At 34.0% G+C, this 24,739-nt stretch overlaps 1 protein-coding gene across 6 annotated transcripts in view; it reads left to right on the forward strand.

Moving 5' to 3' along the window:
- Positions 1–24,739, forward strand: part of Sap47 (Synapse-associated protein 47kD) — a 127,659-nt gene that overhangs the window by 34,878 nt on the left and 68,042 nt on the right. For 5 of the 6 annotated variants that reach the window (XM_072546479.1, XM_072546476.1, XM_072546480.1 and 2 more), the window contains exons 3-4: positions 11,183–11,271; positions 22,590–22,711. In XM_072546479.1, the coding sequence (XP_072402580.1) occupies positions 11,183–11,271; positions 22,590–22,711 (211 nt within the window). The remainder of the gene's footprint in view (positions 1–11,182; positions 11,272–22,589; positions 22,712–24,739) is intronic. The other variant, XM_072546478.1, reaches the window with a different exon arrangement.

A 24,739-nucleotide genomic window follows, 5' to 3' on the forward strand; every position in this document is an offset into this window, starting at 1 on the left:
ATCCATCTATTAACTTTTATTTTACAATTTTTATTCTAAAAATAGTTGGTGCTCAACTTTTCAATCAACTTTCTATTTACTAAATATTCTCTCATCTAAATTCCAATTTTCATTTTCACTAATTATTATAATTCCATTATTCAGACCCTATTATGTTCTATGAGATGATAGAACATATATGAATTTCTATTCTTCACTTCCATAGACAGTATATCTGTCAGTTGACAACTCTGCACTGTCATGTCACACTTCAATGCTGAATATTATAACTATAACAGAGAGAAGAGCATTCTATAAGAAAGTTAACGTCAACAAAAAATAATACAAGGCAACTACAACTCAATGCAGAGGTTCGAATGATTACCTATTAACAACAAGGAAAGATGCATTGCAACGATGAGTGGAATACTTTAACCGGTCACTTAATATAGAAGAAGAAGAACAAAACTTGGAAGACGAAAGAGAAGGTAAGCGGAACAGACGAGAGGGAAGAAGACCACAACGATTTTTGAAGTTAATGAACAGAAAATCTTTCCAACATATACAGAAGGTGACCACAATACTATAATGGCACTACAGCAGTTCATAAAACAAATATGTACACAGAAATCTCTCCCCAGTGATTGGAATATTGGAATACTATGCACCATACACAAAAAGGGAGATACCTGTGAATGCCCTAACCACAAAGGAATTACGCTTCTAAATGCAGCGTATCAAATATTCTACATTATACTATGCCATCGTATGGCACCGTATGCAGAACAAATAATAGAAAAATACCAGGCTGGTTTCGGAGGTGATAAATTGATAATTCATCAGATTACAACCCTAAGGTAAATTTTAGAAAAAACGCTGGAATATGTCATAAATACTCATCGCATATTTTTAGACTACAAGGCAGCCTATCAAATGAACAGCGTCTTTAAAAAGAAAAAACACAGAAGATGGACATGGGAAAGTCGTGATGGAAAAACAAGGAACGAAATCGACTATTTCTTAACAAACAAAAAAGAATTATTTAAAGACGTAAATGTGCTAAACCAGTTCAGTACAAGCAGTGATCATAGGTTAGTAAGAGCTAAAATAACGATACCAACCGAAAAAGAAAGACTCAAAATGATAAATAAGAAACAACCAAAGAAATGGACAAAACCAACTAACATTCAGGAGTTCGAAAAATATATTGGTAATTCATTGAAAGATAAAACAACAGCAGACATCAATATATTGAACAAACAAATAGTCAACACAATACAACAGGCTCAAACTAAATATTGTCCGACAAGCAAAAAAGATGAAAAACTGAGTCAACCCACGAAAACCCTTATAGAACTAAGGCGACAAATGAAAGGAGATAACACTACAAGCAAAGAAGCGATAAATCAAATAAATAAGACGATCACAAAGGCAATAAGAAAAGACATAAGAAACTACAATGTAGAAAAAACAAAACAGGCAATAGACCAAAATAAGAACATGAAAGTTTTTAAGAGGAGCATACAAAAGGGGAAAATAGAAATTAATAAACTGAAGAACTGGAGAAGAAACAACGAACAGAGATGAAATATTAAGAATAGTCGAAGAGTTCTACGCGAAGTTATATAGACCAAGAAAAAAAGATAACAATACGGAACCTCCAATTACACTAAAAACTGGGGTATTAAACCAAGGATCAGATTTAATGCCCGATATAACAAAATCAGAAATCAAAGAAGCCTTGAAGAAAATGAAAAATAATCGAACCCCGGGTGAAGATGGAATAGTATCAGAAGCACTAAAAATTGGAGGGGATGTATTACTTGAAAAAATTAAACAACTTTTCAATATCTGCCTTCACAACGCCAATATTCCAACAGACTGGAACAACGCTACTATGATTCTATTACACAAAGCAGGAGACAAAGCAAATTTAGAGAATTACAGACCGATTAGCTTCCTCAGCCATATATATAAGTTGTTTACGCGAATACTAGTTAAGAGAATGAAAAGAAAATTAGAGACTTATCAACCAAGGGAACAGGCAGGATTCCGAAAAAGTTACGGAACAAATGACCATCTACAAAGTATAAAAACCCTAATAGAGAAAGCAGTGGAATACAATAAACCTCTAGTTCTAATATTGATCGATTTTCACAAAGCCTTTGACACAGTTGAGCTAAGCAAAATATTACAGGCGCTTAAAGAATGCAGGCTAGATTATAGATATACTAAATTATTATACAAAATATACCTGCAGGCAACAACCACTGTCAGATTACATACTAACAGTAATCGCATAAAAATAGAACGGGGGGTTAGACAAGGAGACCCAATGTCACCTAAACTTTTTAATACGGTGCTAGAACATGCTTTTAAGAATTTGGATTGGATGACAAAGGGAATAAAAATAGATGGAGAATATCTAAACAACTTACGTTTCGCCGATGATATACTTATAATAGCTGAAGATCTAGGTATGACAAGAGAGATGGTACAGGAACTCGTTGTGGTTACAGAAAATGTAGGTTTAAATATAAATATCTCGAAAACAAAAATCATGACCAATTTGGTACCCAACCAGAACATCAGTATTGGTGGGAAAGAAATAGAACTCGTAGATAGATATAAATACCTGGGATATGAAATTATGACTGGCAGGGATAACCAGACTCATGAACTGAAGAGAAGAATCGGCCTTGGGTGGGCAGCATTTGGAAAACTGAGAGAAACTTTTAAAAGTGAGCTGCCCACATGCCTAAAGAGAAAGGAATTTGATCAGTGCGTCCTCCCAGTCTTGACGTACTGAGCAGAAACACTTACCTTAATAAAAGCAGCAGCTACCAAACTGAGAGTCACGCAGAGAAGAATGAAGCGGTCCATGTTAGGAATAACTCTGCGAGACAGAATAACCAACGAAGACATCAGAAGAACCGGAGTGACTGACATCATCGAGAAGATAGCCAGACTAAAATGGAGATGGGCAGGACACATAGCCAGAATGACAGATGGGCGATGGACAAAGAGGTTATTGGAATGGAGGCCAAGGGAAGACAAGAGAAGCGTCGGTCGACCACCTACAAGATGGACTGACGATTTAAGAAGACTCAATAAAAACTGGATAAGAGCGGCGCAAGATAGACGGGGTTGGAAACACGAGGAAGAGGCATATGTTTAGCAGTGGACTCTTGAGGCTGGATGATGATGATGATGACAAGCCAGCCTACGGCTCTGTAAATAGAAATGTTTAGAGCAATGAAAGAGGTAGGAGTACCAAATTAGTTGGTTAATTTAACAAAATTAACTCTTGAAAAAGTTGAATGTAGAGTGCGAATCCAGGGGGAACTGCGTGAACCTTTTAAAACAAATAACTGGTTGCGCCAGGGAGACCCTCTTTAATGTATACTGTTTAATCTGGCTCTGGAAGGAGTAATATGTATGTCACAAATTACAACTATGTAACAAGTCAGTGCAATTCACTGCCTATGCTGCAAATATCAATATTGTTGGGAGAACGTAAAATGCTGCACAAGAGGCGTATGTAGCACTAAAAGAATCGGCCACAAAAATGGGTTTAATAACACCAACAAAACGAAGTACATGAAAATAAGCACGCAAGCAAAAAAAAATCGAAGCAGTTAATGAATTTGTATGCAGCAGAATATGGTCTACTTAAGACACTCCACCACACCGCAGACAACCCTTAAGTCCAACTCACATACGTCACAAGCCCTGCCCCCGTAGCCAAAGTGGCCGTCCTCTTCTTCTTTTCGGCTGTCACAGTTCTGCTTTTTGTCTGCCAGATCTTCTTTTTAGCAGCCGTTAACTCTCATGTCAACTGTTAATCTTATTTTTTCCGTCTGTCAATTCGTCTGCTTTTCCGTCTGTCAAACTGGTTACCACAGTTTTTTTTCTCTCTTATCTGTTAATATGTAACTTAAAACCAGTCCTAACATAAGGTTCAGAGACTTGAACTCTAAGAAAAAGTAATAAAAACATGCTAGGATGTTTCGAAAGAAAACTGTTAAGGCGAATCTATGGATCAGTGAATGACAATGGAGTGTGGAAAAGACGATACAACTTCGAACTTTGAATATACCAGGAACCAGAAATCGTAAAATATATTAAGATAGGAAGTCTGGCGTGGGTAGGGCATGTAATGCGAATAGAACAAAATGACACAGCTAGAAAAACGTTCCTTGATAGACCCATTGGTCATAGAAGAGGAAGACCCAGTACAAGGTTCCTCAATAACATGGATTAAGACATGAGAAATATGTAAATACGTGCTTGACGGAGGAAGGCGGTTGATAGGGACGACTGGATAGAAATTCTTGAGGAGGCTAGGACCCACGTAGGGTTGTAAAGCCAGAATGATGATGATGATGTAATTTTTGCCAGATTCTATGGTCTCTTCTATGTTTATATTAATATTCGTAATGCATGTTGCCTTCTTTTTTCTTGTATATAAGAAAAATATACTTCTTTACTAGATATTTGCTTTTTGAAGTTGTAACCAAATTGCGTTTAGATTCTTTTATTGCTTGACTAACCTTGTAACTCGTGATTCAAACATTCAATGTTTTATGATTATGCTTATGTAGGCGGTCCATATCCGAAACTTATTTGTGATAAAAATACATAAATATAATTTTTATATCGTATCTATAAAAAGGGATATTGTTATTTAAATTTAATAGAACTTTTACGGAAAATTAAAATTTTTATTGAGGGGTATTTTAAGCTTTTTCTGTATATATTCTGTATATATTTATAGCATCTTCTCAAAGTATTCATTTTTATAAATTAGTACCTTATGATTATTGATCTTTATTTACAATCTTTGAAAAAAGGAATCGTTTGTTGACCTCAACAAATTCAATAATATCAGTTAATAACAAGTGTGAACAACATCACTGCAATGACTTCTACAGTCATTCCGGAGTTTCCATTTGAAACTCAGATTCATTCATTGATTTAAGTATGTATTATTGCGTGGACCTTGGGCAATGGTAAAAAATCACACCTACAGTTTCCCATATTCGAAAATAGTAGTGAGCATGAGTCATACTAATTAACTACCTAACTATATTATATTTCAAAAGTAACATAGAGTAACTTCTAAGAAAAGAAAGTAGTTTGGTATGCATATTTTATTACATGTTTTTGGCCTACAATGGCAATATTACAGCTTTAGCTCCTATTTTGTCGTCTATTGTCTATTTAGATAAACAATTGTGCATATCACCCCTATATTCTAAAACAACTTCTACCTGATGCTCATGGACGATGAGATAAATTAACAGATCATAGATGTAAATCAAGGAATTACATTAATTTGTTGGGGTTTGCTTGTTATAATCAGAATAATTTTGTTGAGTCAAATGTAAGCGAATAAAGAGATTTGACGTTATTATAGTGTGATTTTGGTGATAATTAATAGTGAGTGATTTTATCCTGGAAGGTGATATAGGTGACACCTCCTTTATTTTATACAGGAAGCTTTGGTAAACGAGACAGTCGGCATAAAAGTGAACGGAAGTTTAATTAACAACATTAGGTATGCCGACGATACAGTCATAATAGCCGACAACTTGGAAGACTTAAAAAGAATAATGAAAAAAATATTAAGATATAGTGGAGAATACGGACTCTCTCTTAACATCAAAAAAAAAAACAAATTCATGAAAATTAGCAAGAACAATAATACAAACGAAATATTAACGGTAGGCGGCCAGCAGATTGAGAGAGTAAAAAGATATACTTACAGAATTGAAAAAGCACGTGCCAACTTCGTGAAAATGAAAAAGATTTTATGCAGCAAAGATCTGACATTGGCCCTCAGAATAAGGCTAATGAAATGCTATGTACACAGTGTACTCTACTATGGAGCTGAATCATGGACATTAAACCGGAATACAATAAATCGACTTAACGCGTTTAAAATGTGGACATTTAGAAGATTGTTAAGGATTCCATGGGTAGATAGAATCACGAATACAGAAGTGTTAAGGAGAATAGGCAGAGAGAGGGAAATGGAAAATACAATAAAAGAAAGGAAATTGCAATATCTCGGACATGTGATGAGAGGCGAAAGATACAACATCTTGAGACTCATAATTCAAGGAAAAGTAGAGGGTAGGAGAAGCGTAGGAAGAAGACGCGTTTCCTGGTTGAAGAACCTCAGAGAGTGGTTTGGTTGTAGCTCAAGGCAATTGTTCAGATCAGCTGCCTCGAAGGTCAGAATAGCCATGATGATTGCCAACCTTCGTCGCGGAGATGGCACTTAAAGAAGAAGAATCCTCAGTAAGTTCAGCCATAATTTTTTGGTTTCTCACACCCATATCTCGATTGCACTCCATGTAAGAATGACCTCGTATTGGGAAAGTTACTTTGATTGATTGCAACCTTTTTGCAGTATTAACTACATAGTGAAGATAACGGAAAACAGTGAATTTTTAATTTGGTCGTCACATGAATCACAGAATATGTGGAGGTAACGAACTGACAGATCAAGCTGAACAAAGATAAAATGGTGCAGAAATGACACTACTTCGTTTGAACCTTTGCCTTCTATGGTTTCTGGAAAAAAATAAAATGTAACTTTCCTGTTGACAACACATGAATGTTAAAAGAGTGAAGCGTCAGTTGTCTCTTATAGTAGACGTCGTTGGTCGGAATATTTGGAGTGGATAAAGTTTTTTCAAAATCCATAGCGACTGCTTCACAGTTAACATTCTGCATTGCAGTTTTCCTTGCCTTTCTCTTTCTTTCATAAAATGCTTCCGCTTTGGTTTTGTGTAGGCTATTTGCCAAAGTTATTCGTTTTATCTCAACAAACATTGTTGGCATTACACTCTGCTATCGTCACTACAAAGCTTTTTATAAAAGGATAATCATTTTGTAGTTCGACAAAATACCAAACTGGCCGGGACGCCGAGACCGATAGGAAAACTGGGAAAATCCCGGTTAAATCGGTATGGTAAGCCTATTTATCGAGTACAAGCGTGTATTTCGTTATAGAGTAATGTAAATTTGAAATACAGTGATGAGTGCGTTAAGACCGGCAAAATAACGCAAAATATGGAAAACATAATACGTTGTGAAATAAAAATAGATAAAACTAGTAGAGGTGGGACATCGTCGATAGAAACCTATAATTTACATTACATTAGCACTATCGATAGTTTCCCACCTTTAGACGTTAGCTTATGACTTAGTTGACTTCAATCAAGATAGTGGAATAAAGAAAAATATAAAGAAAAAATATGTATATATTTAATGTTTCAAAGTTGACAACCCTTGCTAGTTGGCGAATAACAAATAATGGCCTTGATAGCTTTTCCTTAAGTTGTGAGATATGAGCAGACCAGTTGAGTCGATTATCTGTGGTTATTCCCAATAGTTTAACAGTCTCTTTATTTTATAAATCATTGTGTAAATTACATGCAGATATAATCAAATTTTGGGTTTTATCAGAGTTAAGTTTAGTTAGTTAGTTAGTTAGTTAAGTTTAGTTTAGTTAAGCTAGATTTAGTAGAAAGTTCCTCATGAGACATTTTTAAATCATTATGTTTTCCTGATATAACGTATGTCGTATCATGTGCGAATTATATGGTTTTGTACGAAGATATGAATTTAGGCAAATCGTTGACATAAATAATAAACAAATGAGGTCTTCTTCTTCTTCTTAAAGTTCCATCTCCTATCGGAGGTTGGATATCATAACGGCTATGGTCACTTTGTTGGCTGCTGCTCTGAAAAGTTGTAGTGAACTACAGTTAAACCATTCTCTAAGGTTCCTCAGCCTGGAGATGCGTCTTCTTCCTATGCTTCTTCTTCCTTGAAATGAGGTCTTAGACCGAGCCTTGTGTTACTCCATGTTTTACGGATAGAAAATTGGAGAGATGACCTTTAGACACTACCGCCTGGTGTCTGCCTCATAGATAAGAAGTTATAAGCTTAAGAGGGATACCTCTGATTCCATAATAATTTAATTTGTGGAGCAAAATGTCGTGTGAAACGCAATCAAAAGCCTTCGACAAGTAGCAAAGAAATTGCTATGCGATTGCCGCGTTCAAGACCCTCAATTACCTCGCTCACACCATTAAATACCGCGTTCGTCGTAGAAAGAGCACTTCTGAATCCATATTGTGAGTTTCTGAAGTAATTATTTGACTCAAAATAGCATTAAAATTGTTGTTTGATAATCTTTTCAATCACTTTGCCAAAAGTAGAAACAATACTTATGGGTCTGTAATTGTCAGTTTTTGAGGAATCACCTTTTTTGTAGATTGGTAGGACTAGTAGTATTGAGTATTTTAGTACTTCTGGAAATACTCCAGTTGATAGAATTAAATTAATAAGATGAGTGAAAGGTGTTAAAACTATTTGGTAAGTTTCTTTTAAAATTTTGCTATTAATTTCGTGAACGTCCCTACAATTAGAATTACTAAGAGACTTTATTATTTGAGAGACCTCTTCTTCCACAACGGGACGAAAAAAGGAGAAGGATAATTTCTATAATTGAGGAGAACATCGACATTAATAGTGGGAAGAAATGTAATTATATTCTTTATCTGCTTTTATTTTGATAAAAGTTTGTTGAAGCTTCTAGGTTTCTTCCTCCGTCTTCTTTATGTGCTGACAATTTCTTTTGAAGTTAAATCTCCTAACGGCAGCTCCTTGGGCCAAATATTAGGACTGTAGAGAAAACAGAATGAACAAGGTACGATAACAGAATTGTTTAAATTAACACTATCAATAAGAAAATAAAATGAACACTACAAACGCAATAAGTCAGCTCGACACCGCTAAAACGACAAAACTTGATACCCCTCCTTCCACTTAAGTTCTAACCAATGGCAAGCTGCAGATTACGATGACGACACGACCACACCCACCGATCACGCGTCTGACGCTGTTTACGTCAAGTTTATCTTGAATCTGAACGAACCGTAGTACAAAAACATAGTTTAGCCTTTCTCATGCCGCTACGGGAGATTCTTAGCATTCTTTGATGTTCAAATATCTTATACTTTACGCCGAATTTTTTAGGTTTCCTGACATGATAAAGAAGAGTTACAGGACAGGTCCCGGGGCAAATAATACAATAAATTCCCATTTACGCAGTGCTGGTTTAGTTTCGCTCTCTGCTTCTCAGTACTGTTCAGTCATTTTTTCGCGCCAAAGTCTGATGTTGATGCAATGGCTGCGCAGTATCAGGTTTTCACTATGCTTATTTTAATGACGGCAATACTGACCGTCTCATAAAAATTTCCCTGGGACCCTGAAGCATTTTTTAAAGTATGCTTTCCTAAGGCATACCCACTAACGTATGGTCCTAAAGTATTGGGAAAAATTTCAAAAGCATATAACTCTTACCACAATAATCTTATATTTTTATTAAATTATTCAACAGTTTAACTTAACTATCCTTATTATAAATCAAAATTCAAATGACAGACAAGGGAGCATTATTTTCGATTTGCCTAATAATTCCCCTGACACGTGGCATCATCCTTTGGACGACCTCGGCGTCAATTTCTCTAATTTTTGTATATATGCGACGTATTAACTGTTGCTGATTTTGTGCTTCCCATCCGTTATTATAGACTTTCCGACTTAATATTGCCCAGAACTCTTCAATTGGACGAGCCTGAGGTAGGTTGGGGGGATTGTCTGCTTTCGGTACAAAGGTAATGTTGTTAGTTTCGTACCAGTCCCTTGTGATCCTCGCTTAATGACATGAAGCACGATCTAGCCAAAAGACTATTTGATCATTTGCATGATGTGTGTTCACAAACTGAAGCAATTTAGAGAGACATCTTTGAATATAAATATTTGCGTTTAAGGCTTCTCCTCGAATAACACCAATGTAGGGCTATGAGATAAAGCCAGCCTCAGAAATTGCACACCATACCAAAATTTTGTCCTCAAATTTTTTCTTACTTTTGAATTTTATTTCATCGGGTACATTTTCGTAATCGTTCGTGTAAAACCCATCGTTACTCTTCATCTCAGAGTTGGACAAAGTAAAATATTTTTCATTGTCCACCACGATCAACTTGTTGACGAAATGCACTCGCCTTAACGCGCGGCAACATCTCGGAATTCTCTCTAATTGATCCTCTGTGTATTTTGGAGCTTTCCTTCTTTTCCGGTAGATAATATTGTTACTCGATAGGGTCCTGTATACTGTAGTCTTTCCAACGTGAATTCTTCTGGCCAGTTTTCGCGGTGAACCCCCAATTTTGTTCTTAGCTGCTTCAATCAGTCTTGCCTCTCTTATATGGTTCAAAATCCGCGGTCGGCCACTTTTACGCAAGTTAACACATGGTATCCCTTCTTCACATTCTCTGATTGTGCGATAAATTGTCGATTTGCTTATGTTTTGATCTCGATAAATATTAACAATATCTCGTTTCGACATTTGCCCAACCATATTATAAACATCTCGACGAATATCAATTTTATAAGACATTTTGCAGAGCACAAACCAAAATATTCTGCTTTGTTTATTAAATGCCAATAACTGATGACATTTCAATTCCATGGCCTTCTTTGTTAAATGCATTTTGCTTCTCAATCAGACCAGGTGAAATTTTTCCCAAAACTTTAGGACCATACGTTACACCCTCCGGTATCGTGAATTATCGTGACTCACGCTCACACTCCATCGTGTCCCGTCCTGCATCTCGTTATTTCACGTACTTAACACTAATATACATCAAAGAGATCTTTTGAATGATGTGTCTCAACTTATACTTTTTAAAATTTTAAAATTTAGGACTGACTATCTAGGAATGGAATTCTTACGAAACATGATGTAATTTCAAAATCTAAAATTGTGTTTCGGTTTTGTTTTAAATATACACTGTGGTTTAAATAATGAATTTATTTAATTTGTCTGTTATATTTGATTCTTTTGTATTTGATAAATTAAATTTTATAGTTAATATTGAATATCGAACAGAAATATGATTTATTTGGAAAACAATAAAAACAATTCTTTGGCGCTGAAACGTCAAATAAAAAGTGTTATTTTATAATTTTTAACAGATATTTGATACACATTTTTATCTAAAAGTAGTATTTAATATTTAATCGTTTGTGTTAAAAAAAAAATGGTTCTTAATAAGTTAAAAAAGTGGGTATCTTACTTTCTCTATAGGGCTTAATGTAACATAAAAACTTAATATAGAAATTACAGTGCTACCGGGGGAGCTGACTCTGGACCCCAGTCTGCTGCTGAGTCTCCCACTGAAGATAAAGATAGTCAATTCGTAAACGGTATGTACAATAGACTGATGTTGGATGTTGATGTTGTGTATTGTTTAGGTACTGGTCTGGTCTTCCTAGTAAATATTTAATATTTTCCATTACTTACTTATTTTCCAGGAGTTAATTTTCCGATAAAGTGCTCTTCGAATTCAAATATTCCACGCTTTTAACTAACTATTCTCTCTGCTAGCTGTAGAATGTTGATGTGGAATTTGTATGTGTACAGTGTATGCCTAGAATAATGCATTATTGAATGTCTTGATTGTATAATGAATTTTGTATGCAGAGGTTGCTATTTAATGGACATTTTTTGTAAAACCCTAAATTATTACAATTGTCTATTTCACATTACTTATCAATACTCTCGTGGGATTTAAAAACATAATTTTTAAATGTATACTTATAGTTCTTTACTAAAATGCTCTAACTTGACATCTACATAATATATAGATTTGTCAAGAGATAGCTAAATTTACCGTAATGTAAAGTAAAACTTAAAAATGAATGCCCGAGTTCAGCAATTTTTGTATGTATAATACCAACCATAGTATACACAGGACTGGCTATATTCGATCCATACAAAAACTATACTATCACAAAAAAATAAAAAAAAAAATAAAAGTTCGATTTATAGTTTTATTATTCTGGGCCGGGTTTTATTATTTACTTCTAGGCCTTATCTTATTATTATACCCAAAATATAAAAACAATTGTATACTACATTTATTTACAGTTCTGAGGGATTGATATCTAGACTTGTCTACATTAATAACACAGGTCAACATGAATTTTGAGTCTGAGTTCTGTACCTCTGATATTGATTACTAATGCTTAACTAAAGAAAGAAACAATATTTTTATTTAATAAAGTTTGTTTTTGTACTTACCAGAACGAAATCTTTTATGAAAAAGCTCTAGTTTTTAATTTTAATTTAAGGCAAACAAATTATATATTTTTATTAACTTGAATTCTTGTAAAAGACGGCATATATAAAACCCAAAAATACAAAAAAGAATACAAAAAAAGTTTAAACAATGAATAGTTTTGGTTTTTCTTTTGTGTAAGCAAGAACTTTCTCGTATGGCCCCCCCAAACGTAGTCACCCATCATGCTCTCATTATATTGTCCTTGGTACCGTTGTTCAAAGTTCAGTATATCTTGGTGAAAGCGTTCCCCTTGTTCTTCAGAATATGCACCCAAGTTGTCTTTAAATTTATATGACTTAGCATGTAGCATGTGTACTTTAAGAGACATCCTGCAACCCATGAGTTTCAAGCTGTCAAGCATATTAGATATAAGCTCTTTGTAATTATCATCCTTAGAAACAGCAGAGCACATTTTATGTCAGTGTGACAGTCTGGCAAATGTGCGGTTCTTTGCATTAGGAGAAGAAAATCCACCGACAAATAGCTACATGAAAGGTACAGTCTCGAAGCTACTAGACTTTATAAAAAGGGTCAGGCTAGAGAATGTTATCTAGGACTAGAGGACCACAATAGATCTGAAAAGGTCGCAGTGGAATAGGCCGAAAGGCCACCTCTCTTAATCTAATCTAATTATCATCCTTCCTGTTCCCAAGAAAGCCATGAATCACTGCTTTAAGGCTGAGCCAAGTTTGTTTTTCGTGGGTACTCAGGAGCTGTAGCAGTTTTTCACTGACCATTATTTTCCTTATTTGTGGACCGATGAAAATACCAGCCATAAATTTAGCCTCTGTCAGTTTCGGGAAAAATGATTTTAAATATTGAAAGGTGTCAGAATTATTACGAAGACCCTTTACGAACTGCTTCATGAGACTTATTTTATGTGCAACGGAGGCATTAAAACATAATGAAGCTCCACAATTGGTTTATTTTTGTCGTTATATTGTCCTATTTGAAACTCGCTAAGTTGAGGCCAGTGCTGCTTGTAGTGAAGTGCATCGGTTCTATCCCATAAGCAAACGTAACACGGATATTTAGTGTAACCGCCTTGCATTTCCACCAGTCTCTATCACTGACCAGGCGTACTCTTCATATTTTAAAACTCGAAGTACTATTTTAACGCTCTCGTAATTTTCTTTGAGCATTACTCAGTGAGCCAGAGGAAGAGATGGAAATTTATTTCCATTGTGAAGAAGAACTGCTTTTAAGCTTTTTGTAAAGCTATGGATGAAAACACGCCATTCAGAAAAAAATGCAAGGGATGCCGATTGCATTAAACAAACCTTTCACATCATTGCAATCAATGTCCGTCTTTCTTCGTAAAAATCCAGAAAATATTTCATGTCGCTTTCTTTGGTCACTTATTTTTTCATCGTTCTTGAACAAATTCCACGGTTTTAGCAGTGAAGCTAATATTTCTGCTGTAAGTTTAAGTAGGTTTCTTTCTAAGTCTTTAAACTTTACTGAATTAATGAGACGCGGTTCAACAGACGGTAATGCGATCACAAAATCGTTGCCTTCGCTATTACTAGATATTTGTGATAGCGGTAGTGGCTGTTCTTGTGCCTTCAGCTTTTGACTATGACACTGGGAAAATTTTCGCTATGGAGTACTGGAGCAGACGTAGGTGGTAGATTTGGGTATCGAATATTTTTGGCACTTTTGTCAGCGCAACGCTTACGTGGATTAACTATACAGAAACAGCAATCATTGATGTGATCAGCTGGCTCCCTCCATATTCTTGGTACTGCAGACTGTATACTTTTTTTTTCTCCCGGAACCAGGCTAAAAAAAAGTATCTATGTTTTTTTTTTAAAAATATAATGTGTTTTGTTACCTTCTAAAGTGTTTTTGCAGTTCTTATAGTGACTTCTTACGAGTAAGTTAAAGTAAGCTTCATAGGCTTGAGCGTATGCGCAAAATTTTGTTCCAATGCTTTTTAAATGCATTAATTTTTTTCGAATCCTGAGAAAACTAATAAGTATTTTTGAAAAATTTAAACGCAGAATGAAAGATTACATTATTACCGAGGGTTACAGGGGTGAAAAAGAAGAGAAAAGTGTGATTTTTAATTTCAAATATCTCATTCAAAATAAACTTTTTGTTTATTCTAAGGGACTTTTGGCCCTCGGTAATAATGTATCTAATCTTTTATTCTGCGTTTAAATTTAAAAATATTTATTAGTTTTCTCAGAATTCGAAAAAAAAAAAAATGAATGCATTTAAAAAGCATTGGCTCGAAATTCTGCGCCTACGCTCTTTTATATTTGATCTAAAACAAACATTTTGGGTTCGCCTTTAATAAATTCGCCGCAAATATAGCAAAAAGAGTCCACGTTATTTTTATATTTTTGGAAGACATTTTTAGGCCTCGCGACACATAAAATACGTTATTTCTTTGAAATGCTCTCGCGCACACTACCATGTCAGTCTGCCAGTTTCCGCTTCATACCTACAGTCCCCCTCACTCTACCCCCTTCCCTCTTACATCTTAAATGCAACGGCTCCTCAAAAAGCAAACTTTATTTATTTATTATTTATGAAGTTTCTGCTTAATTTTCGATTTATACAAACAGAAAATATTTACTAAATAACAGATTCAAATTTTTTTTTGTTAACTTGTGTAATAAATAAAAAATGACAGGTTAGTTATATTTTTTTATGGGAATCATATTTATTTACTTTTCGTGTTTTCATGTCGTACATCAGTTCCAGTCAAATTGTGAGCTTCCAGTGTTTTACGACATCCAGCGCTCTTTCGTTGGCTTGCTTCAGTTCTTCTTTTGGATCGTGTCGGCTCTATTCCGTTCGCTTGGTGAGGTCTCCAAGCTCCATTTAGAGCAGAGCATTCAAAGCCATCTTTATATGTTCCGCCAAATTGAGGACCTGGCCTCAGCAGTATCGGCCAGGACAGAAACCACTTTGTTCCCGGATCAGAGTTTCGTCTATGGTTGCTTGTATGCCATTTAGTACCATACGCTCCATGGTTTTGAAAAGGTGGCATAGTAATGAGATTGGGCGATAACTTTTAGCTTCCGAGGATCTTTTAGAGGTTTGAGTAAAGCGATGACATGAGATTTCCTCCACAGTTTCGGGATCGTCGTAGAGTACATGGAATTGTTGATCAAGTCCACTATCCATTAGTTTGTGACTGGGCCGAACTGCTTGATTTGTCCTTATGTCGTCAGGACCAGCAGCTTTGGTATTTTTCATGGTCAGGATTGCTTCAAGCAATTCGTCGAGGGTGAAAGGATTTTGTAGCATGTGATTTTCAGTGTTTTCATCTCTTTGGATTTTTATTTTCTGTGGCCTTGTGCTGGTTTTTCCATTTAATATCAGGTAGTGTACCACCTGGTTAGCAGTCACATTGCCTGATTGATCTGTTGCACGTGGTTTATCTTGGTTTAGGATATTCATAAGTTTCCAATCTACTGTTCTGTTTCATGTACAGGTTCTCTACAAGATTGGTCCAATTTTCTCTTTTGTTTGCAGCTAGCATTTGCAGTAGATATCCTGACTGCGGCAGCCCCTAGGAATGTGTTTCAGCGATATAGTTTTGAAAAAGTTAAAAAAGGCTTTATATGACTCTAACCTTGGTTGTAACAAGACAATATGACTAGATCGTCTGTAAAGCTGGATCACCTTGCCTCTTTAAAACTGAAGCGCCTCTTGAAAAGCACCTTTTCGGGACTTTGATACATTGGCTTTTAAAAGTATTACTGACGAAAAGCAAGTCTCGGTTGCCACGTTTCCACCAGAGGCTGTTGAAGGATGCAGTGAGCTTGGGCATGAACCAGTTTGAAGTTGTTATTCTCTGCCCAGGATTCGACTTTCTGTTCATTTTCATTCGATCGATTATGTAGGAATCTTACATACCCAACATAAATCAATTGTTTATTTAATAATTCTTTATGACGATGACTTTCATTGGTGGCGAATATTTAATTTTCTAAAACAGAAACCACATGAATGTAAAAGGTATAATATTATAGGGAAGTTTAGAGCTGTTTTTATACAATTTTCAGTGAGGGCTGAATATTGGAAAATTAAAACTCGTTTTTTCGTAAATCTTCCTCTTGAATAATCAATCAAATAGTGTTAAGAATTTGTATCGGTCGTTTTAATAGAATCGGCTCTATTTTGGAAGATATATAATACATCTTTTGTATTATTTCGACTAACTAATAACTAGATACGTTACTTTTCTTTAGTTAGATGTTTAGTAATAATGTAACGTAATTTAAAACGCACCGTTCGTTTTATTTACACTATTTACAAATTTTATTTGCTTGTACAATTGCCCGATAAAGTTTATTCACAGACAAACTCTCTAATAACAAATAAAGAAAGAATTCGAAAGAATTCTAGTTTTTTACGTGTAGGAGGTTCGTGATATCTTTGGGCTATGAATTTTACTAGTCCGAATTTCTTCATTTTGTAAATTAAAACAGTGTTTCCATCATTTAAATTTATTCTAATATATTAATTATAATAGCTTTGGACGATGGAATTGCATTCATTTAGACATAAAGGTCACCATATTCATTTGTTTATCGTGCTCTGTTTCAATTGTTAGCTGTTTTATAAACTATATACTAAAATCTTAAGTTAAAACTCGGACTATCATTTTTAGGTTATACTAAGTCAATTTTGTTTTTAATTCACTTTTTTTAGTTTTTATATCTGCAATATTGCTGACGCGTTTATTCGCAACTATAAAACTATAAGTTTCTAAAAAGACCTATGAGAAATTCAACGAAACTTATCTAGCGATCAAAGAGATGTTTAGTAAAATCAACAAAGTTTCTAAAAAGGTCGATGAAAAATTCGAAAAAAATTCTAATGAAATTAAGTTTCTATAACAATTAATACAATTCAGGAAAATGTAGATAAACTAGAAGAGAAAATAAATAAACTAGAAATCATGAAAAATAATGGCGTTCCAGCAAACGCATCGATTCAAATTGCTAACCACGTTTTTTACCATAAATGAAAAGGCTAAGGGCAAAATGGCAGGAGACAGAATGCCATTGCCCATAACGTAGCATCCAAAGAATTTTTAAACTGTTTGTCCCTTGTCTAGTGGTAGTTTTTGTGTAGATGTATTTAAATGTTTATGACATTCGATGATGTGAAGGATAGCCAAATTTTGACGAAATTCCCCTGAAGATGCTCTGAGAGCGAAAGTACTTGGGCAAGATTTAATAAACGAACTATGCTCGATATCTGTCTTTTATTTATAAAATTAATATAATCGAGCATTCCACCATATCTTATCTCAGTCATATGTTCACGAAATAATTTCCATGTTTTCTTAACATCTGTGGTTGTTCTCATTTCCTTCATGTAATTGTTTACACCTTTTTTGATTTTACTTTTGTTGACATCTGAAATAGTAAAATTCGTTTGCTGATGTTTTTATCTATTCGTTTTAGCATGGCTCTTGCATCGGTGACTAAAGGGTTGTGATAAGATCCAATATCTACTCCAGGGTATGTCGTAACTCTACTGATGGAGTTCCTAAATTTTTTTTAATAAGAATGTAATCTATCTGGTTTCTTATTATACGTGTTGGACTACATCTACGGGCTCTATTAGTATACAGCCCGCAAGGATGTAGCTTATAGTATGTGTCTGTTACTACAAATATTGTTGTTAGTCAAAATCAAAGAGTCTATCACCTCGTTAATTGCTGTCTCACAGGCCATATTCACCTACAAGAGCTTGCCCTACTAACGTGTTGTAACAAAAAATAACGAGAATATATGACATGTCAACTGCATGGCTTAAAGTATAGGCAATTTTTTAGTATACTTTTGTCTGTTTAGTAAATCGTCATAGTAAATTTTAAGTCAACAGTTTTTTTTTGTATATTACGTTTCTTCTGCTTCTAATTTTCATTTTTAGTGTGTAATGTTATCGAAAATCTTCTTTGGATATATACAGATTGTTCTTCTATAATTTATTTTTTATTTATCTGTCTTTCTTTAAATAGTTTATAATCCTATTAGCTTTTTCAATGGTTAATGCCGGTTTTTCTTTTTTTAAATGCGCATTGAAAACAATATGGAGAACGGACAGACGTACAGAGATAGAGATAGAAAAAGAGATAAGGCAGTGTGAGAGAGAGAATGAGACGGATAGAGACAGAGAGGGAGACAGGGACAAAAACAGAGAGAGACAGAGATAGTAATAGGAATAGAGAAAGATAGGAACAGAGAGATAGAAAGGGTTAGTGACAGGGAAAAAATATAGAAAGGGGAGAGAAATGGGACAATGGGAGATATAAACAATGAGATACAGAGAAATATGAAGAAAGAGAAATAGACAGGGCGAAAGAGAAAGAAAGGGAAAGAGGGAGAGAGAGAGAGCTATAGAGAAAGAGAAAAATAGCAAGAGATAAAGAAAGAGCAAGCTAGGGACAGAAAAGGGGAGAGATATACATAGACATATATTCATAGAGAGATATACATTCATAGAGATATTCATAGGGAAACGTACATTCAGAGATATACATAGAGAGATAGACGTGGAAAGATACACATAGAGAGACACACATAGAAAAAAAGATGTAGAGAGTTAGACAGAGATATGGACATACAGAGATAGAGATAGAGAGATACAGATAAAGAAAGATAAATAGATACAAATAAAGAGGGAGAAAGATAGAAAGTAGAGACAGATGAATAAAGAAAGGAATCGTAAGATACAGAGATAGTAAGATATATAGAGAGGTAGTGAAGAGGTATTGTGAGATGAAGACGGTGAGATGCAGAGATAGAAAGATGGTGAAGTAGAGAGATAATGAGATAGAGAGATAGAAAGATATAGTAAGAGAGGGAGATAGATATAGTGACGGAGGGAGATAGAGAGAGATTGTGGGAGAGGAGATAGTGAGAGAGGGAGAGAGTATTGTGATTGAGGGATTAAGATAGAGAGATAGACACAGATAGAGAAGGAGAAAGTAGAGACAGATGGATAAAGAGATAGTAAGATAGGGAGATAGTGAGAGATATAGAGGTAGTGAGATAAGAGGGATAGTGAGATAAAGTGATACTGAGATAAAGACGGTGAGATACAGAGATAGAAAGATGGTGATGTAGAGCGATGGTGAGATACAGATATAGTGAGATAGGGAGATATGATGAGAGAGATAGTGAGACAGGGAGATAAAGACAGATAGTGAGAGAGGAAGATAGAGAGAGATAGTCTGAGAGAGAGAAGAGATAAAGAGGAATAGTGAGAGAAAGAGATAGAGAGAGATTGTAAGAGGAAGATAGAGAGAGTGAGATAGTGGGAGAGGGAGATAGAGAGAGTGAGAGAGAGATAGAGAGAGACATTGGGAGGGGGAGAGAGAGACAAGGGAGGGGGAGAGAGATACGTAGAGACGTATATAGATATAGAGGTATTGTGATAGAGAGATTGGGATGGAGAGATTGAGATAGTGATTAACATAAAGAGATTGAGAAAAATATATATATATATATATATATATGTATATATATATAAACTTTTTTACTATATATATATATATATAGAAGAAGAAAGATAGAAAGTAGAGACAGATAAATAAAGAGAGAGATAGTGGGAGAGGGAGATAGAGAAAGGAAGAGAGAAACTAAGATAAGTATTGAGATTGAGATCGATAAAATACGATACAGAGATTGAGATAGAGATAGGGACAGAGAGATTGAAATATATAGATTGTGATAGAGAGATTGAGATAAATAGATTAAAATAAATTGATATGGGAGATTTAGATAGAGAGATTGAGATAGAAATGTTGAGACAGGGAGATTGAAATGGAGAGATTGAGATAGGACGATTTAGATATAGCGATTAAGATAGGTTGTTTAAGATGGAGTGATAGAGATAGAGTGATTAAGATATATAGAGAGATAGAAATTAATAGAGATCTGTTGAGACATTGATACAGAGGTTAAAATTGATTGAGAGATAAAAATTTATAGAGAGATAGAGAGAGAAAGAGAGATTTTACAAATTATCCGTTGCCATTATAAATATCTATCTTATATTTTTCATTATATCTCAGTGTGTTAAATGTTTGTATTTTAAGTATAGGGCATGCTGTCGTAAAATGCTTTAGTTTCGCAATGAACTGTAGGTTTTATGCGTTGTTCAATCAAATGTTCGTAAACATTAGCACAGTTCGTAATTTGACAATAAGGGAACATCTGACAAGTTAAATGTGTATGCCGAAGTAAATATTCTTCAAACTACTTATTTAAAACAATCAAAATAAAAGAAAAAATAAGAACATTTATTGATTAAAGGTTTTATGTTCAATATGATCTTAATTTAATAACGGCGTAATAGAACACAAGCAGAATTTCGGGCACCATAGCGTCTTTTTACTACTTTACTTTTCTACGTATGTCGTATTGAGCTTACGATGATTTTCCTACTATTAATTGACAAAAATTCCAGCAAGAATTTCAAGCCATCAAAAAGGTAAACTATATGCTTCTCGGTAAACACACTTTTTAAATTGTGCTTTTTATAGGCCAATTAGGTTTGTTTTTTTACTAGACACAAGTGTGTAGACGGGTTTGAAAGTTGAAATGTGTAGTATATACTACAAAAAGACTCTCATCTTATAGAGATTCATCAATTTTTTAGTGGAACTATTTTTAAATAAACGATCAAAACGCCAAACTCATTATTTTACTCATACATTAAAAACTTGTCTTTTTAAAGATTTGATGTTAACAGACAATTTTTTCAGACAAAAAAATCGGTTGCCTGTAAAGTCGGTTTTACGGGCGAAGATCTTACGTGACAACGTCTTTTTCTGGGTAGAATATTTATTGATATGAATATTATTAAATTGCACAATAGTTGTTTGCAGTTGAAACGCGCTGTTTCTTCTCAATTGACTGAATTACGATTGATTGCAGAGTGATTTAAACTAATAATTTACTTAACACTATCAACATTTGTCAATAGTATGACATAACCTATAAACTCAGTTTCTCAACTTTTGTGTAAATCTAACAATTAATCAATCAATCATAGTTTACGATAATGAAATATTAGTGTACAATTATTTACCTTTATTGTTGTAGTTGTTGTAAATGACGAATCTAAGCACTCCACATTTTCACTACAGACACAGCTGACGATACTTTAACCACACGTGTAAACTTGTATTATGACGCTTTCTCGGTTTTCCAACGCCAAGAACGCTCGAGAAAGACAGAGACACAAGCACGCACCGATTCAACGCGCCTAATTCTCTAGTGCTGCGCGCGCAGCGGACCGATCATGTTTGAGTGGGAGAGAGACGCAAGGCATTCGCCGGTCCGGCGGGCCTCTCTCTCGTTCTGTGACTCATCGTAACAGACGTGAGCGGGCGTTACACTTTTTCATGAGTGACTCCGAGCCACAACCTAATTTAAGACGTTGTCACGTCAAAAGATGTACAAAATGAGATATGCTTAATTAATTTAATATTATATACACAATTTTGTTTTAAAAATAATTTTTTAATACTAAAAAACTGATTTGATTAAATTTAATATATCAAAAAATTGTTTATAAATTAAAATTTAATAATGTTTATGTTTATAAATAATATTTATTTAATATAATTATGTTTTAAATAAATATCTAAAAAAATAAATAAAAGTAGTCATTAACTGCTTTGTTAAAACTTTAAGTTTTCGGTAAAAATAGTTACACTAAAAAATTGATGAACCCCTTTTTAATATCTCATACTACACATTTTAACTGTCAAACCTATACACTTTTCTACTGTCTATCTATACACTGTAGACGATTGACCTATTTATGGGAAATAAAGGGAAAACGCAGATCTTATTGAAAAAGTGTTTCGGTACATCGGTAACTGCAATAATATACACTATCGACTATTTTGCGTCGAAAGTTTTTTTTATTGCATTTACCCATGTAGGTAGGTTAGAAATTCTTGACGATGTATTTACCTTAATTTTAAGGAAACTATTTTTCGTAATAATAATATATATTTTAACGTATAACATTTAAGTAACATATTTTCTGTCTAATTATACACTGTTACAACCCTACTGTTAAAATTTTTGAATATGTAAATATTTATAGTAACCATTAAATAGTCGCAATTGATATGCCAGACATATTTTGTGTGAAAGTTTAGTGAATGTCCTTGAACCTTTTGTTTGCTATCTAATTACTACGCAAACATTTTTCCTCTTACTATTTTTCGCATTTTTTGCCACCTACTCTCTTTATATATACTTCCATGTTGATATTTCATTCTCGGATTTTCTCAATATCTGTAGAAACTTTATTACTGACGTTTCTCTAAATCCCTTTATGACAGAACAAAGAACGTTGTCATATTTGTGTATTTGGCATATAAAACTGTATATCTGTTTTTTTCAGTACAAACTAAAGCTTTAGCAGGCGCTAAATCCTTTGGTAGTTTTCTTTATTCTGCTGTAAATAAAGCTGGCAAAACCGTGAGCGAGGCAAGTGCGAAGATAAAAGAATCAGTCGAGAAGAATGTAAGTATATTTTCTTTTTTTATATAAAATTTTATATAATTTTGAACCAAAAACAAATAATTATCTACTAATGAGCATATGTACCAAACCTATTTTTCTTTTGTTATGGCAAAACTATAGAGTATATAAAAAAATGTTTGTTACTAAAATTGTTGTACCTATATCAAAGACGTCTACAATTTAAAATTATACAGGGTCGGTCGGAACAACGAAATAAACCAAAGTTGTGTTTTTTTTAATGGAAATTATATATGTACACTGTATATGTACAGTATAGGTAAAAGTTTATGGTCGGTATGGACCTTATGTGAGAAGGAGTGAGAAACACCTGTTTAAAAAGAGAGAGGTATATTAGGTCCGCCCTTTGTATGTCCGAAAATGCATGAGTGGAAATAATAAAAAAGGGGAAGTTCAACGTTGCCAAACTTATTGGTTTTATTTGACCTGTTGTCTTTTTAGCATTTGAATAATGTTCTAAGATAATCAAAATCAAATTTGGGCGAAATGGATATAAATGGCAGCTTACTGTTTTTTATTGGGAATATGCCACAATTTTACTTTACAATAAGTCTAATATAACATTTTGATTTCCACTTCGGAAATCGTTTTATATGAATAAAATTTATTAATGTTTCGTATTTTAAGTAGGATTTCCGAATTAAAAATCTAAACATCAAAATAAGCTTATTTTAAAGTCACATTATGCCTTATTCCCAATAAAAATAATAAACTGCATCATCACGCCACAATAAAAAACCTTCATACAGAATTATTTGGCAACGTCTCGTCTTGAGTCGTCAAAGCACCGAATCAAAATAGGGATAGTTGTAACGAGTAGAGGTGGATCGTTGACGTTTTTATCGTTAACGCAACTAAACCGATTTTCGTAAAAAAGTAACTATGATCGTTTAACAGTAGTTTCAAGTAAGAGAGTACCTACATAAACAAACATAATGGCTATCATCGTTTATGTGCATATTTATTGAAGTGAAAGAAACTAATGAAGGATATATTTATTATAACTTGAAAAATAAACTAAACAATACAAATAGTAAATCGTACTTACATTTACATTTCACGTTATTATTAAATCGCGAATCGTCTAAATTGACATTTAAAAACATAAGTTTTTCTACTTTATTTCTTGTTAACCGTGTTCTTATTTTATTTAAAATTAAACCAGATTTTGAACATGTGTTCACATTTACAATATTTTATGAATATAGTGGTTAAGTTAGGATATACATGGCGATGGTTTTTCCACCATTGTAATGGGCTCTCGATACAGATGTACGTTTAGATGAGTCATGTCCAATTAATTGATCAAAAATACACCATGGACTTAAGTCATCTTTATCGGTTTCTTTTCCTTGTACTGGTTAATTTTCAATAGTACAATCTTCTTGTTGTTTAATTATAGAAGTAACCAGCTTCTTAACTCTTTCTTTTGTTTTTTTAGCTTCATTTTTATCAGAAAATCACTGCACTTTAAATCGTGAATCCATAAATGTACATAATGACAATGTGCCACTCTATTCTATCCCTCTAAATCATAGTCATAGTGAATCACTTAAACAGTCATTTCAATTAAAAATAAATCAATAGAAAACAACATAGTGTTTATAAAAGCAGACAAAGGTAAAACTACGATTGCTATAGATCAAATAGAATAATAACAAAACAATAAAATTTTTAAATAATCAAAATATTGAAACCATAAACAAAGATCCAACAGGAAAGTATCAAAAACAAATTAAACTGGCGTTAGAAAATTCAAAATCAATATTAAATTCACTAGAACAGAAATACCTCAACATCATGAACCCACAGCCTCCTAAACTCTTTTATTAAACGGCGTAAACCTGATCACCCAATAAGACCTGTAGTTTCTTTTTATACAGCTCCGTCATATAAACTATTAAAAAAACTGTTTTGATTATTTTAGAACACACTTATCGTGCAGACTTAACTGTCAGCAAATACCACCGTGTCATCCGCGTATCTGATGTTATTGATACATTCTCCTTT

The sequence above is a fragment of the Diabrotica undecimpunctata genome, chromosome 10 (genome assembly GCF_040954645.1).
Source record: "Diabrotica undecimpunctata isolate CICGRU chromosome 10, icDiaUnde3, whole genome shotgun sequence".
NCBI lineage: Eukaryota > Metazoa > Arthropoda > Insecta > Coleoptera > Chrysomelidae > Diabrotica > Diabrotica undecimpunctata.